At 37.0% G+C, this 16,650-nt stretch overlaps 1 protein-coding gene across 6 annotated transcripts in view; it reads right to left on the bottom strand.

The window, feature by feature from the left end:
- Positions 1 to 16,650, bottom strand: part of LOC126498315 (glycine N-acyltransferase-like protein Keg1) — a 111,800-nt gene that overhangs the window by 11,004 nt on the left and 84,146 nt on the right. For 2 of the 6 annotated variants that reach the window (XM_050136846.1, XM_050136847.1), the window contains exon 2: positions 654 to 743. In XM_050136846.1, the coding sequence (XP_049992803.1) occupies positions 654 to 731 (78 nt within the window). In that variant the 5' untranslated portion in view covers positions 732 to 743. Of the gene's footprint in view, positions 1 to 2; positions 38 to 653; positions 744 to 2,841; positions 2,950 to 16,650 lie in introns of those variants that run through there. The other 4 variants (XM_050136849.1, XM_050136850.1, XM_050136845.1 and 1 more) reach the window with 4 other exon arrangements.

The following is a 16,650-nucleotide window of genomic DNA, read 5'->3' as shown; positions in this document are numbered from 1 at the left end:
ACCTCATCTCTTCTGCGAACATATTTAGGCCAAAATCCTAGTTCAATGAAAATTTCTATAGTTAGTTATGTCAAACATAAAAAAGAACTGGAAATTCTTGTACATTAAATATTATTTCATTGAAATAATATATGCTATAGAAAGCATCTGATGATAAACATTTTAATTTATTTTATACTTTAAAAAATCTTCCATGTTGGGCTCACAACTAAAGCAAAATTTCAATGAGATCAGAATGCTTATTACTTATTATCTAATATGATTTCAACTAAATAGTGATTTGTTATTTAACAATCAAGAACATTATTTTCTCTCCACTGGCAATTAAACCAAGGACCTTGCACAGGTTAGGCAAACACCATTATTGACGTATATCTTCAACTTTCAAGTTTTTATTTTGTGACTGGGTCTCACACAAATTGTGAATTATTCTTTGTAAGTAAACAGTGACATTTGTTTTAGACAATGGGGAGCAGCACTTTGCCTTTTTAATGTTGTGCAGGTGACATTATTGAGACTTCTTTCTGCTCTGGGGGCATAAACATAGGAGAGAGGAATGTCATGGTGCCAGTGCTCAGTGAGTCTTGACTCTTTCCCTCCTCTGCCTTACCACAGTGTGATCCTCAGTTTCTATGAAAACATTCTGCTCTCACCTTTAAGGCCTCAGGCAGGTGCTTCCTCAGGGAGTTCTCCAGAACCTGGAGCATCTGAGAACCCTGTAAGTAGAACATCTCTTCCAATACCTTAGATGAAAAAAGATTAGTGACAATAGCAAGTCAGGAGTGGGAAGACCTTTACACAGTGTGTCCAGACTACCTCTAAAATAAGGAGTCACAGGCATATAAACATCAGGAATTTATTTCTCACAGGGCTGGGAAATCCGTGATCAAGACATTGGCATGTTTCTTGTCCTGTAGAACTCTGTTTTCTGTTAGATACACCCTCTAGCTGTGCCTTCTTGGGATGGAAGGAGTAGGTTTGCTTTCAGGAGCAACCTTTTATTGTCTGTAGTTTCTGTGTAGTATTTTTTCCTCATTCATGGTAGTGTTAATAAATGCCTTTTATTTGTATTTCTTGGTAACATTAGAGCCTCTGTTCTGGCCAAGATAATTCATTCTTTGTTTTTGAAGACAATCATGTACACTGCTGACTAAATAACAGAATCTACAGGTTTTTAGTAGATGCCAGTGGCAACACTTTATCTCTTGGTAAAAGCAGGAAAAAAGTTTCTTAAATTTATTCTAATGTCACGGATAATAACAAAATAGTAGGCGTCTAATATCTCTATAGGCAATTGACTTTTTCTCTAGAAACATTTTTCTGAAAGTGTCACAAACACAAAAGGCAAAGTAAATTTCGCATTCAATCGTAGATATTGTTATAATGTCAGCAAACTGGATAGCATGTGGATGTTTGAGAAATGTGGAAGCATATACACACAAATAAACAAATAATAATTTGGAATGACAAGAATGGCAAAATTATGATGTCCAGTTATAGGATCCGATAGAAGTCTAAAAAGGCTACAGAAATGTGAATTCTTAGCATTGTTAATGCATAAAGTTCATTGTGGTCTTTAAAGTCTTCAAACAGAAGTTTCACTTTATTGAAAAATATATCTAGGTAGAACAAGTCAGAGAAAATAAATCCAAAGAACAGATTTTATAAAATCCTTAAGGAATAGAACAAAAATGCCGTGATTATATCCAAACCATGATGAGATTATGTAATCATAAGCTCATAGTTTGTCACTGCTTTAAATAGCTATTAACATAAAATGTTATTGCACATATGTAGAAGTATAAGTACAAAATTAAAAGAATGAAACATAAAATAAAGTAGTACACAGATTTTGGTAAATTATGCATGAGTTTATGCACATTTCACAAGCATTAATCATCAGAGTATGGAAGAATACAGAAAAATAAATTTAGATAAAGATTAAAATTTTAGAAATAGTTCATCAGATGAACAATATAGATCAAATCTTTTAGGTTAGCTTTCTTACTTAGATAATATTGATTAACAGTGAAAGCACTTTATGTTCTTCATATTTCTCATCATATTCCATCTTAGATTTGTCTGAGACATTTTACTCTCCTGGTAAATATCCAATGAAAAAGAATTAAAGACCTTATCATCTGCTCAGCATCCCTGTGCCATTGAAACTGAATAAAAGTTATTGAAGCATACGTAATACTTCTTTGCAAATATTGCTAACCGAATGTACTGCCTAGCTTTCACAACATCTTCATTGTTCTTATCCATTTGGAATGGAAACCTGCCATAGATCTCTTTGACACCAACAAACATATCAAACTTGATGGAGAAAGTCTACAAGACCTCTATACTACTGAAAGAACTACAGTCCAGGCAATAAATCTTGGAGTGGAAGAGGTTGTTGCCTTGGCCAAGGAAGAGCACACCAGATCATTGTTCAGTGTCAAATAGTCAGTCCTAAAAATATGTACAGCTACAGTTTTTAACAGGCTAGTTATATTTAAAAAGATATATGTATATAAATGTTTGCATACAATAAAAATCAGTTCAAAAAGAGGCCATGAATTTGAAAGAGAGCAGGGAGGGGTATATAAGAAGTTTCGGAAAAGGGAAAAATAGTGTAATCAAATTATAATCTCTAAATAAAAATTAAAGATTTTCCCTATGGTACATACTAGTAGGTATATACACTTCTCAAGTTGAATAAACTCCCCCTTTTCACTGTATAGGCACCCACAAAACGATCAATATTTTCTTTCTAAAACCAACAACATTTGACATTTCCAACCTTGTACCAGGGAAAGGACAGGGAATCACCATTCTTCTATGATAAATCCTTACCTATAAATACGCATCCACACAGACAGAGCCTGCTCAGAACAAATAACAAGCAGCAGGTCTTTTCCGAAATGCTCGCATTCACAGTGTTTTGGTAAATGTTTTACAGAAATCTTTAGACTCAGGATGTACTCTGGACCTTGATTTTCATTGAAAAGTTGGAAAACAAAATTCTGGCTGTCTTGAGAGTCAGAAGATTCCAGTATCCCCACAGATGTGTGCCAAGAGATGACTATGCAAATCTGAGATCCTGACTGTGTATGCCCTCTCAGCTTCTCATACATCATTTTCTTGGCCCACAGGAAAACAAGTGACCAGGACTAGAAAGAATCTGTGATTGTCTAGAAAATATCTTTCCTCATTGCCTGATGTGCAATTTCCCTCTGTATGCTGTAAACATGTTTATTAAACTCTGTTTACATTTCTTCCCTTTCCCAGTTTCCTGCTGCAGTAACAAGAGGGAAGCCAGAAATGTTGGGGGGAAATTAGTTGTGTAAAATTTAGAGTTTCTTACTCATACACATATGAAGCAGACATGAAGCAGACATACTCACGTACAGAGGAGCTGAAAGTGTCCTCGATATTTCTGTCTCATGCCTGTGTGATACAGCCCACAGGGATACAGACTTGAAGCATGATTAATAAAAGCTCAGTGTCAGAAATTGGGGTTCAACCTGAAGATCTGAAAAGTAAAACAGCCAGCCACTAGCTCTTACCTTGACCTCCATCTGAAATGGCAATCCTGCCTCCCAGAATCTCAGAATCTCAGAATCTCAGCCTGAGAGCTGTCTCCTCCTGCCTTATTCTTCTCTAGAGCTGGGATTAAGGACATGCACCGCCTATTTCCAACAAAACTAGCGTGGCTACTGGGATTAAAGATGTTTTGTCGGAGCTGGAGAGATGGCTCAGTGGTTAAGAGCATTGCCTGCTCTTCCAAAGGTCCTGAGTTCAATTCCCAGCAACCACATGGTGGCTCACAACCNCCCCATTTATAAATTGGGATGTGCGTTCACAGTTACAGCTCCAGTGCCATGCATGCCTGTCTCTGCTAAGCATCCCACCATGATGGTGATAGATTTCTGTTCCACTGTAATTGTAATCTTCAAATAACCCTTCCTTTTATAAGTTGGCTTGATCATGGTGTTTTATCAGAGCATAAAAAGTGAATATCTTCTTCAATTTCTTACTTCAAAGTCTTAAACAAATCCACTAGCCCCTGTGAGAGTAATCTTACAAGTATTTCTCAGTTTTTTTCTTCACTCTATTCTCCCTGTGCTTAAGACTAATGTATTTTTATCATTTTAACAATAAAGCCTTTCAATTCCCAGCAACCACATGGTGGCTCACAACCATCTGTAATGAGGTCTGGCGCCCTCTTCTGGCCTTCAGGCATACACACAGACAGAATATTGTACACATAATAAATAAATAAATATTAAGAAAAAAAAAGAAAAAAGGGTATATATAAAAAAAAGTAAAGGTGTTTTGTCATTGTGACTACTGGGTTTAAAGGTGTGTTTTATCATAATCTGGTCTATAAGGCTGACCAATGGGACTGTTTTACTCTCAAATCTTCAGGCAGTCTTTATTTATTAAAAATAATCTAAATGTCACTACACAGACTAAGTAGTCAGCAACAACAGTCTTTTGATAAAGATTTATTTACCTTACTTTGTGTGTATGAGTCTTTAGCCTGCATGTGTCTGTGTGAACCACATGAGTGTCTGGCACCTGTGGAAGCAACAACAGTATATCCAACAAAATTCCTAATGAGGGCCCAGCATTGAGAGTGCAGTCGAAACAAAGGCCTCTAACCAGATCAATGACTCTGCAATAAATACTTGCTAGTGAAGACTGATGGACGAAGGGGTTTACTGTGTGACTTACTGTGTGACACTACAGCTTCCATGATGATATTTATATTTTTTTAAATTTTTTTTCTTTTTCTCTTAAAATTTTTTGGGGGGGGGTGTAGAAGTGGAGAGCAGATGCAAAGGGATGGCGAAATAAATAGGATCAAGATACATGTTGTAAAACATAAAATAACAAAAAAGAAAAAAGTTACAAAATCAATTTTCTTAAAAATCAAAGGTCTCTATATTGGTTGGCTGCTTTGCTTTTCTGATCTTAATCTTGAACCCAATATCTATCTCTGGGTTTTTATTAATTCTAACACATTTGGCACCCAAAGTTTAGGGTATAAATTCATGAAAAAGTCATTTGCCTGTTGATGACATAGGTCACAAAACAATCCCACACCAGTTCAGAATTATGAATAATGAAGGGGTTATTTATTTAAGTGGAAAACTTACACATCACTGTCCTAGACAACAATCCTCTGCACGAACAGGAACAGAGTCTAGCAGCCTGAAGCGGGAGCCGGAAGCAAGAGAGTGGGCTCACATTTACTGCTGCTTTTACAGTATAAGAGAGCACACCCAAGTGGGGTCCCACAGCAGCCTGTGGCTTTATAGACACCCACCAGCTAGGGTTTTTCTATCTTATCTCCCAGAAGAGTCTCCAGGAATCCCCTTCTCAGGATGCTGCCAAAGTAGGTAACTGCCTAGAAATCCAGTCAAGATTGTAGTGATCTATGCAGCAGCAGTAAGTCTAACATCTTCATCAACATCTTTGGCACATTTGGTAAGACAATTCAGAATTCTGAAAAGGAGGAATTATTTAAAAGAGAGTTTTTTTCCACATTCAAAAATGGGAAAACCATTACAATTTGGTTCTCTGTATGGAGGAATTTGGGTCTCTGTATGATAATATGTTAGACAGTTTAAAAATGGAACAATTAAATGAGAGGATAACTAATTTAGATGAGATTTATCTAATATAAATTGTGGACATTATCAGCATTATCATTTTTGTTTTATAATTAAAAAGGTGGTTAATATGAGTGCTAAGATACAGGCCTTAGAAAAACTTAATAAAACATATCCTAAAGATATTCAAATCTAGACACAGGAATTTAATGGAGAGTCAATTTCAGCACTGAATTATAAGAATAGAGAAGAACAGCCTAAGGTTTGTAAACAACCAACCTTAATATATCCAGTAATCTTACAGGAATTGACAAATGATAGAGACTCTGTAAAATCTGAAGGAACTCCTGTGTCAATGTTAGATTTAAGGAACTTCAAGGAAGCAATAGTATCATATGGCATACCTTCACTTTTTGTAAAGCAAATGTTAAACTCATGGACAATTTGCAGCAGAATTATTCCTAGATTTTGGATAGAGTTGGCTAAATCTGTTTTAGAACCTGGTCCACAATTATACTGGAGTACCTGGTCCAGAGAAGAGTCAAATACTATTGAACAGTGGAATAAAGCTAGAGGTATGGAAATCTCCCAAGATCAAATTCTTGGAGAAGGAAATTATACTACAGTAGAAAGGCAATCTCACTATGATGGCCAAATCCTGGCTTTATGTCATGCAGCACCTTTGAATGATTGGGAGAGAATTCAAGAAGAAAAAAATGAATCGTTTTCTAAAGACATAAAGGGCCCAAAAGAAAACTTCATGGATTTCTTACAAAGACTAACATCAGCAGTAAATAGAATGACACCAAATTCAGAAGCTAGATAAACAATAATTGAATCTCAAGCTTTTGAAAATGCTAATTCTCAATGCAAAAGGATAATTAGGCCATTAAAGGCAAGGTTAAAACCTTTGGAGATTGAATCTCTTGATTATGTTTGGATAGTAGATGTAGTTTCAGACATTTGAAGAAAAATTGATATGTCAAATATTTCAATTGTGGCAAACAAGGTCACTGTAATAGTGGTTATAAATAGGGCATTTCTAAAAGCAATGCTTTTTTCTAAGTATAATCCATTCACAATGCCCCTCCCTTCTGGAATATTCAAAGGTGTGACAAAGGTAGGCATTGGACTAATGGATGTAAATCAATAAGGGACATTCAGAGAAATCGTTTGCCATCAGCAAACTCCATGTGGGGCTCTCACAGGCCCCAATGCCAAATTTGGTTCAGTCCTTTCCTGTCTTCATACAGAAAACTCCTTCCAAGAGCAATTAAAGATCTTAATGCCTATTGTAAGAAACCATACTGCTCTGAATAACAGCACATCTACAGAAGGGAGAACAAGAAATTTAGGAGAAACCATAAAGCAAGTACTTTGGGAAATTTGTACAAATTAACAAAGACCAAAATTAAAAGTAATGAATAAATGACATTGTTATTGAAGATTTTGTAGACACATGTACAGCTGTAACAATAATTTCATCAGAATCATTGGCATCCAAATTGGCCTCTTCAGGATGTAAATGTTCAGATTTAAAGAATTAGAACTTTATCTCAGGTAAATCAGAGCATATGATAGTTCAAATGTATAGGGCCAGAAGGACAGAGAGGAATATTAAAACCATATGTAGCTAACATAGCAATAAATGTGTGGGGATGTGATTTGTAACAGCAATGAATGGTTTACTCAGATTAACATTCCCCCAATCTTAGAAGCAAACCATAAGTTAACATATGATTCTGGAAGAGATATTACAAGATATTATAAAGAACAGTCACTAATCATTCAGGTTGTACAAGAACAGGGCACAAAGAGCTGGCCATATAAAAAAGGCATATAGAGCCAGATGTAGTGGTGCATGCCTTTAATCTCAGCACTTGGAAAGCAGAGGCAGGCAGATTTCTATGAGTTGAAGGCCAGCTTGTTTCTATGAGAGCTAGTTTCAGGACAGGCACCAAAGCTACAGAGAGAAACCATGTCTTGAAAAACTACAAAAAGGCACCAACAGCCCTACCTTTAAAATGGTATGGGTTCTGCAATGGTCTTTAACAACAGAGAAACTGTTTGATTTAGAACAGCTGGTACAGAAGCAACTAAATACTCAGCATATTGAGAATCAACAAGCCATTGAAATTCTCCTGCATTTGCTGTCAAAAAGAAATCTGGAAAATAAAGAATGGTAAAATATTAAAGAACTGTTAATATTGTGATTCAGCCAGTGGACTCTCTACAGTCTGGAATTCCTTTGCCTTCTATGTTGTCTAAAGGATGGCCTCTTATAGTTATTGATTTAAAAGATTGTTTCTTTACTATACCTTTACAAAACAAAAAGACAGAGAAAATTTGCCTTCCCAGTGCATGCTTATAATAATTCTTAACCTGTTAAAAGATATCAATGGAAGTTTCTCCCAAGGAGAACATTAAATAACCCCAAATAAGTGCCAATATTTTATGTAGCAGCTGTTGGAAATGATACGTAAGCAGTTTCCTCAATCTATAGCTAACCATTACATGTATGACATTTTACTATCTGATTAAAATGTAGATATTTTAGAAAGAATGTTTGAAGAGGTAAAGAATTTTTTTATAGTTAGGGATTACAAATTGCCCCTTAAAAATACAAAGGGGAGATTCTATTATTTATTTAAGTTATATAATACATTTACAAAAATTGGATCTCAAAAGGTGAAAATTAGAAGAGATTGATTGCAGACTGTTATTGACTTCCAAAGATTGTTATAAGACATTTGCCATCTATGATGCACTATTGGAATAAACACAATAAATTGATTAATTTCAAAAGAAAAACCTTAGATAGTAATAAGGATTTAATTAGACCCACGAAATTATCAGCTGAAGCTGAAAGAGAATTGACTTCAGAAAACGATGATAGTCACACATTTGCTAGAATGGGTATACCTGTACAAATTAAGACAATGTTCTAGCACATGTCTTTAAAAAATAAAACAGTTTTTGGGTTATTATAATATAAAGCATATTACAGGTATACCACACAATCCTACAGGGCAGGCAGTCATAGAAAGATCAAATCGAACTCCAAAGGATATGTTAAATAAAAAGAATGGATAAATACCCCCAGAAATGATTGCATAATGCTTTATTGACTTTGAATTTTCTAAAGGTTATTGAGACAGGAGCAACAGCTGTGGAGAGACATTGGATAGTAGAAAAAACTACTGAATTAAGTCAGTCCATATACTTTAAAGATGTATTGACCTCAAAATGGAAACCAGTATATGCGTTATACTGGGGAAGGTATTTTGCTTTTGTTTCCACAGTAGAAGAAAAGCTGTGGATATCATTAAATTTGATAAAGCCGTATATGGTTATAAATATGGTACAAGGAGACAGCATTCAGTTTTGTATGTTGATAGTTAAAGGGGCTAAGGTGGAATAGAAACAAAAGCAGAGATATTTAGAGTCTGTAAATAACATGTTCCCGCCCCTGCGGTGGTAACATCTGTGCCATCAGCTTCGGGAGGCTCTGGGTCTCGGAGAAGCCAAAGTGAGACCCTGGCTTCTCTTATTGTGCTTTGTTTATCTTCTATCACTGCTGCATGGCAGGAAGAGTGAAGGAAACACAGCATTTCTGCTAGCCCTCACCTGGTCATTTCTGCCAGCTGAGATCGTGGCAGTCCACGCGCAGGTGCTGGAGCCATCTGAGTTTAACTCAGCGATGTGGTGGAGCTACAAAGGCAATCAGGAGTCAAAGAAAGTTTAGAGAGCTAATTTTACCTCCCACAGTCAGCATCCAGAGTTGGTCAATAGAACAGAGGAAAGGATTCAGGAATTCTCCTAATTTTATGATTACAAGTTAAAATATAAAGGCAAAGATCATAAAAATTGGTGCAGCTACACCCTCCAGAGCTTGTGATTACATGCTATGGTCTTAGAGCAGCCACACTGGCAGACACCAGAGAGCCTGTAAATGTACCAGCCACCCTTAGCAGTGACCTCTGATGGGACTTTTAAACTTAGAAAGCATGGCCTGTGCCCAGGCCGAACAAAGAATGGAAATAGGCCCTCCCTGGTCCGAAGAGCAGCAGGAAGGCCAAGCCAAGCAGTGGAAGGAGGAAAAATGTCCCAACTCCTGCCATGTGGCCTAACTTCAGCAAAACACTAAGAGGCAGGTTTGCAAAAAGGTAGCCTCAGAGAACTACAGCTTCAGGACAGTTAAAACTAAAAACAAGCAAGTTAAAAATACTTTCTTTTTCTTTTCACATTTCTTGCTTCTTTGTCAAAAATCTGGTGTTCATAGGCATGTGGATTGATAGCCAGTGTCTTCAATTAACTTTCTTTGGTCCTCATATCCATTTTTATGCCAATATCTGGCTGTTTTCAGTACTGTAGCTATGTAATGGAGTGTGAAGACAGGGATTATGAAGTTCCTTTGTTGTACAGGAATGTTTAGCATTGTTTAGGCCATCCTGAGTTTTTGCTTTCCTTATGAAGTTGAGGATTGTTCTTTCAAAGACTGTGAAGAATTTTGCTGTAATTTTAATGGGCATTTTCATTGAATCTGTAGATTACTTTTGGTAAAAGTGCCAGTTTTGCTATGTTGGTTGTTTCTTCCCAGAATAGGAAATCTTTCCATTTTCAGGTGTCTTCGGTTTCTTTCTTCAAAGATTTAAAGTTCTTATCATACAGGTTTTTCCACTTGTTTGGTTAAAATTACTCCAAGATATTTTATGTCATTGATAGCTATTGTGAAGTGTGATATTTCTCTGATTTCTTTCTCGGCTCATTTATCACCTGTATAAGAGAGGAGCATTTAGGTTGTCTCCAGTTTCTGGCTATGACAAATAATTCTGCTAAAAACATCATTGAGCACATGTCCTTGTGGTATGATTAATCATCCTTTGTGTATATACCTGAAAGTAGCATTGCTGAGTTTTAAGGTAGTTTGTTGCCTAATTTTCTGAGAAATTGCCATACAGGTATCCAAAGTGGCTGTGCCAATTTGCACTTTTACCAGCTATGGGGGAGTTTTTTTCCCCCACCACATTCTCTTCAGTATAATTTGGCATCAGTGTTTTTAATCTTGGCAATTCCTTCAGTGATAAGGTGGAATCTCAGAGCTATTTTGGTTTGTATCTCTCTGATCATTAAGACAGAAGCTTCTTAGTTTCAGGAGATGTAGTGTACTTCTACTTTCTCTTCTATGAGGTTCAGTATTGTTGGTTTTATGTCCAGGCTTTTCTTTGATCCATTTGGATTTGAGTTTTGTGCATAGCCATAAATGTGGATCTGTTTTCATTCTTCTACCTGTTGATATACAATTATCCAGGCATCATTTGTTAAATATGTTTTTTTTTTCTATTTTCCTGTCTGCTAGACAGCCTCGCAACTTAAAAGGAAGATAGTTTGCAAACTTTTAATAAGACATACAATGGCTAAAACCCTAATTATAATGTTCTTGTGGGAGATCTTCAGCCACTAAGTAAAATTCTTAAAGGAAGCAATGAAAAAATTTTTAGTAGACAGCTTACAGAAGCTACCAGACTCAAGCAGGTAGAGTAGTCTATACAAAAACAGCAAATACAAAAGTTATTTTATGGCAGTTTATGGGCAAAAATGGTCCATTTTTTATGGTTGTACTTCCCTGTTTTGCAAGTCAGGATATTAAACTCTTAATTTGAAGAGGTAGCTTGTTTAGTACAGAACAGCCATATAGAATCTAGGGGATATTTTGGCACAGAATTGACTATGGTCAACGTTTCTTATACTAAGTAATAGGTTAATTGATAATTTTAAAAGAGTGATTCTTAGACATTTGCATTTGCTCAATTTAATGCCCAGATTCATAATCTTTTCCCATTTGAACAATTATATATTTTCCTTAGGTTATAGCAAAAGATCCCTTAAAGGATGTTATGCTAAATTTTACAGACGGTTCTTCCAATGGAAAAACTGCATATATGGTGAATAGTGAAAAGGAATGGTGGAGCGTGCCATCGCCCTTTAAAAACAACTTAAAAGGATAAAAACAAGAGAATCAAGGATCACCATATAATGCCTTAAGTCATACATCTTTGATTGATGGGCAAAGCTGCATACAGATTCTGCCATGATGACACCAAGGTGACCTTTGCTAAGGCAGGGTGAAAAAGCCTTTGCCCTGGGTTATAAAAAGGCCCGGCCCTATATTTATTTGGGGTTGAGGGTATGCTTGTTCTGCTTTTCACAGGGAGAATGACTGTGATGACTACAGCTTGCTTGTAGTGTGAATCCTGCTTGCTTTGGAGCTGAACTAGAAATGCAGACTGAACATTTGACTGTTTTAATCTTTGGACACAGAACTCATTTTAATTAAAATATTGGACCTGAGAAGTAAGACCTAAACTTTCCCCTTAGGGAAAGAAAGACTCAAAATAAGGAACGACTGAAGCCCCTCTTCACTTTCGAGTGGGGCAGCCCGAGAGTTTAACTGATGCTCAGAGACTGGAACTGGTATTTGATAACAGCAATGTCATTGGACTCTCACCCATCAGAAAAATAATTTCTTTTCTGTTGATTAGAATGGATTTAAGAAAATTGTGATATGTCAAATTGTGGATTTATTGTTAATTCCCTTTCTAGAATTATGATATTAACCTGGTAATGTTTGTAACTGCTTATAAGATGTTGAGAAAAGTTTGACACACCCTGTAAATGTTTGGATTTAATGCATGTGTTAAGAGCTCCAGATTTTGATGCAGTATCAAACTAAGAGGCTCTCTAGGCCAGCTGAAGAAAACATTTCCAACTCAGACAACCTTCCTCTCCTTTAACTAGAAGACTGTAGCCTTTAGGAGCATGCTTATTCATAAAACATTGTGATCTCCCCAGACAAGGAAATATGGCTCTGGGACACAGAACCCAAAGGTCTTTCTGTCCCTTAATCACTGTTGTTTCACAGAGGTCAGCAGTCAGAGATGGTTCTGAAGCTTCTCTCCTGATACCTAAGACAGGAATTTGCATGGTTAGGATGCCTGTTCTGAAGATGGGTAAGTCTGGGTAAACAAAGAAGTTTTTGCCTCAGACAGATGCCACCATCTATCTTCTTGCAGAAGCACAGGCATTATTAAAATTAATAGAAAGGAGGGAAATGTGGGGGCTGAATTGTGCAGGCCCATAGTCTACATTATCTGGTGGTCAGAATTCTGAGCAACATACAAAGCACCATTTGCACCTTCTACATAGAAGTTGGTCGCCTGGCTTTTTGACAGTAAAACAACCTGAAGTCATCCAAGCAAGTGGCAAGGATATGCTAATGTCATTCTGCTTCTTCTATTGTAAATTAGGGGGTCTGTCACGGGACAGCCTAGACAAAAATACATTTCTCCAGGGTGGGGCCATGGAAATTTAGAAATATAGTAAAAAATACAAAGACACGAATGAAAATAATAAAATGTAGAAACATATAGGATAGTATCGGGAGGGAATATTTCAGTGAGTACTGAAAATTCACCTGTGTTTAATTTCCAACTGCTTAATATACCCCTAACTCCAAAAGGTAGGAGTAAAACAAAAGACTGCATTAACATACCAATTGAAAATCACTGGCTACAATCATCACACTCACACACTGCACTAGACTCATACCCTAGACCAAACAATCTGTAGGCAAACCGTTCCCTGAGTGGAATCCCAATATATTTCCATAAAGGGAATTGGAACTGAGTTGGATCCTTAGATTTTTGTGTTAGGCAGGAACCAACTACTCCACTATTCCAGGAGCACAAGACCTGGCAACTAGCTGCACCTGTTGACAACGGCCTTGAGAGAGCAGAACTCTCTGATTTACAACTAGGTGGGAAACTTAGTTTGAGGTAGAAGTACAATAACCTTGAATAAACTAGAAACAAGTCCAAAACTCTCTGACCTTTGGCCTCTTTGGGCCTCCACAGAGGTCGCCTGGGGAAGAGGTGTTTTTCAGTGTATGTGACAAACTAGGCATAGACAAAAACATGACCTAAGTCATTCCCCTGCTACCTAGGAAACAATTGCTAATAAACTTTTTGGTTAAACTTCCCGCTCAGTTTACCTTGATACACAAGCTGTTTGGAAAATTAATGTGTGTGAATTTCAGGATCTGAATGATCTCTGAAACTCCCTCCTGATACTGTCGTGTAAATTGTGTATTCATTTATTCCCACACATCTACTCTGGTATGAGAAATGATTTATGTCTGGGTTGGTCCCTGACAGATACCTCACTTAGGATGTTTTTTCCCCCTAGTTTTTCTAGTTTGAAATTTGCACCAGAATTTATCCCTACTGCTTGTACTGGCTTTTTTGGAACTTATTCTCTTTGGATGGATACCTTGCTCAGCCTAGATATAGTAGGAAGGGCCTTGGACCTTCCCCAAAGTAATGTGACTTACCCTCTCTGAGGAGTGGATGGGGGTGTGGTGGGGGGGAAGGTGGAGGGAATGAAAGGAGAGGAGGGAGTGGGAACTGGGATTGGTATGTAAAATGAAAAAAAGATAGCTTGTTTTCTTTTAAATAAATAAATAAATAAATAAATAAGAACTATCTTTTTCCCCAAAATTGCTATATTAGTTTACATTCTTAGTATAGTGTGCCAGAGCTTCAACAGTTCAAAATTCTCTCCCAAACAAGTACATGATGGAGGAAGGTCATTGGTTAATTATAATAAACCAACTGCTTGGCCTCATAGCTTAGAACATAGGGGGGAGGAGAAAACAGAATAGGATGCTGGGCAGAAGAGGAAGTGAGGTCAGACTCTGCTCTGCTCCTGGGTAGACTCGACAGCTCTGGTCTGGAGCAGAGACGCCATGCTCCGCTCTCCCAGGCAGATGCACGAAATGAAGCTCCCCAGGATGGATGTAGGCTAGAATCTTCCTGGTAAGCGCACCTTGGGTTGCTTACACACATCATTAGAAATGGGCTAGTCCAGGTGCGAGAATTAGCCTTTAAGGGCTAGAGTTCATGGGTCAAGCAGTTCTTTAAATGAATACAGTTTGTGTGTTGTTATTTCGGGCATGAGCTAGCCAAGCGGCCGGGGTGTTGGATCCTCTTTATCTCATGAAGGATGAGCTGACATGCTAATACCCAACAGAAAATGAGAGGAAAAATACTTATTAACAAAAATGTGGCCACATTTTTCTCCTTTCAGCCTACCACATCTCTTTAAAGCCATTTCTAAAATGGGTTGAACTTACAGTAAAAAGTCCTTTGATATAAACACCACCCTGCCATCCTGGTCCTTATAAATGTTTAACTGTACTGTCCAAATTCACTGATCCATTGAAACCAAGTTCCTGTCAACTAACTTGACTAAATTTATGGTAAAGTGACTTTTGACCTGCCCTCAGCAAAGATAATACTGGCAAGAAGAAATTACTTATTTCTACATGAAACACAAATGTACTAAGTGCTTTTCCTTCTTGCTTTTCAAATATTTGCAGATATTATGTTCTGAGATGTCTTCCTAATAAAAGCCTCCTCCCTCCAAATTGTCATTGTTCCTCATTTCCCTACATTTCAACAACCCTCTTAAGAAGACATATCCTGGCTGGACAGTGGTAGCACATGCCTTTAAACCCAGAACTCAGGAGGCAGAGGCAGGCTGATCTCTGTGAGTTCAAGAAGGGCACAGGCTTGAAAGCTACAGAGAAATCAAGTCTTCAAAAAATAAATCTAGAAGTTGTTTGGACTTTTTAAAACATTTACTACAGCTTTAATTTAAGCCAAACTCTCACAATTATCCTGTGACCCTCATTACCAATTGACTAATACTCATCCATCCACTCATTCACTGATTAAAATTTTTGTTACTTTTTTTAACTGAAAAAGGAACCTTTATTTCTTACTTTTAAAAACAACTTCATAGTCTAGGGATGTTTACGGCACTGCTAAACAAAATAATTAGTCAGAACAACAAATTTTTTATATTATTTAAATCACCGCTAGGACAATCACTTAAGCATATTGATAGCTAGCTCTTATATCTTTGGTTAACCATTTTCTATTATTTTATATTTTACCATGAGGTTGGTGGCCTACTGGCAAGGTTCCGGATGGCAGTTCATGTCTTTCTTCTCTGGTGGCTCTATGATATCTCCTGACTCTGCCTTCTTTCTCTCAGCATTTGGTTTAGTTTTTCCCTGCCTATCTTTACTCTGCCCTATCACAGGCCAGGGCAGCTTCTTTATTCATTAACCAATAAAAGTAACACATATAAAGAAGGACTTCCCACACCATTTCCCCTTTTTCTACTTAAATGGAGAGAAAGGTTTTAACTTTAACATGGTAAAATTACATATAACAAAATAGGCATCAAACAAGACTTACAGTTACAACATTTATATCTACTTTATGTTTTATAATAACTAAGGAAAACTACAATTATAACTATCTATGTTTCAACTCCATCAAAGACTCTAGAAGGATGTAGTGTTACCTCAGTTAACAGGAAGTACTTTGTAAGCAACTTCCAAAACTCTATAATTGACAGAGACATTTCACTTCCTTGATAGTTACCCAATGTTCTTCTGTAACATCGGGGCATCCATCATCAGCCTGTAGGCCCATAGTTTCTGGCAGACATTTTCATGAAGAAGGAATTTCAAAGACAGTTCCACCTATATTGGTAAGTTTGTCAGTCACTTTCTTCTGTGTCCTACAGAATGTCTGGCAGACTCTTTCATGATGCAGGAACTCTGAAGGACTTTCTCATCTTCTTTAGGCAGCTTCAGCTGTAATATTGAAAACAATAAAACTTCAAATTAGGTAGAAATACTATTTTTGACCCAAAATGAAAATTAATATTTAATCAGAGAAGCATCACCTTTCACGATAGCCACAAATAGCATAAAATATCTTGGGGTAACTCTGACCAAGGAAGTGAAAGATCTATTTGACAAGAACTTTAAGTCTTTGAAGAAAGAAATTGAAGAGGACACCAGAAAATGGAAGGATCTCACTTGCTCTTGGATTGGGAGGATCAACATAGTAAAAATGGCAATTCTACCAAAGGCAATCTATAGATTCAATGCAATCCCCATCAAAATCCC

This window comes from Alexandromys fortis, unplaced genomic scaffold (genome assembly GCF_014885135.2).
Source record: "Alexandromys fortis isolate MF-2015 unplaced genomic scaffold, M_Fortis_MF-2015_v1.1 scaffold_3, whole genome shotgun sequence".
Classification (NCBI taxonomy): Eukaryota; Metazoa; Chordata; class Mammalia; order Rodentia; family Cricetidae; genus Alexandromys; species Alexandromys fortis.
Note: the sequence above shows the minus strand (reverse complement) of the source record. Positions and strands in the feature narration are given on the sequence as shown.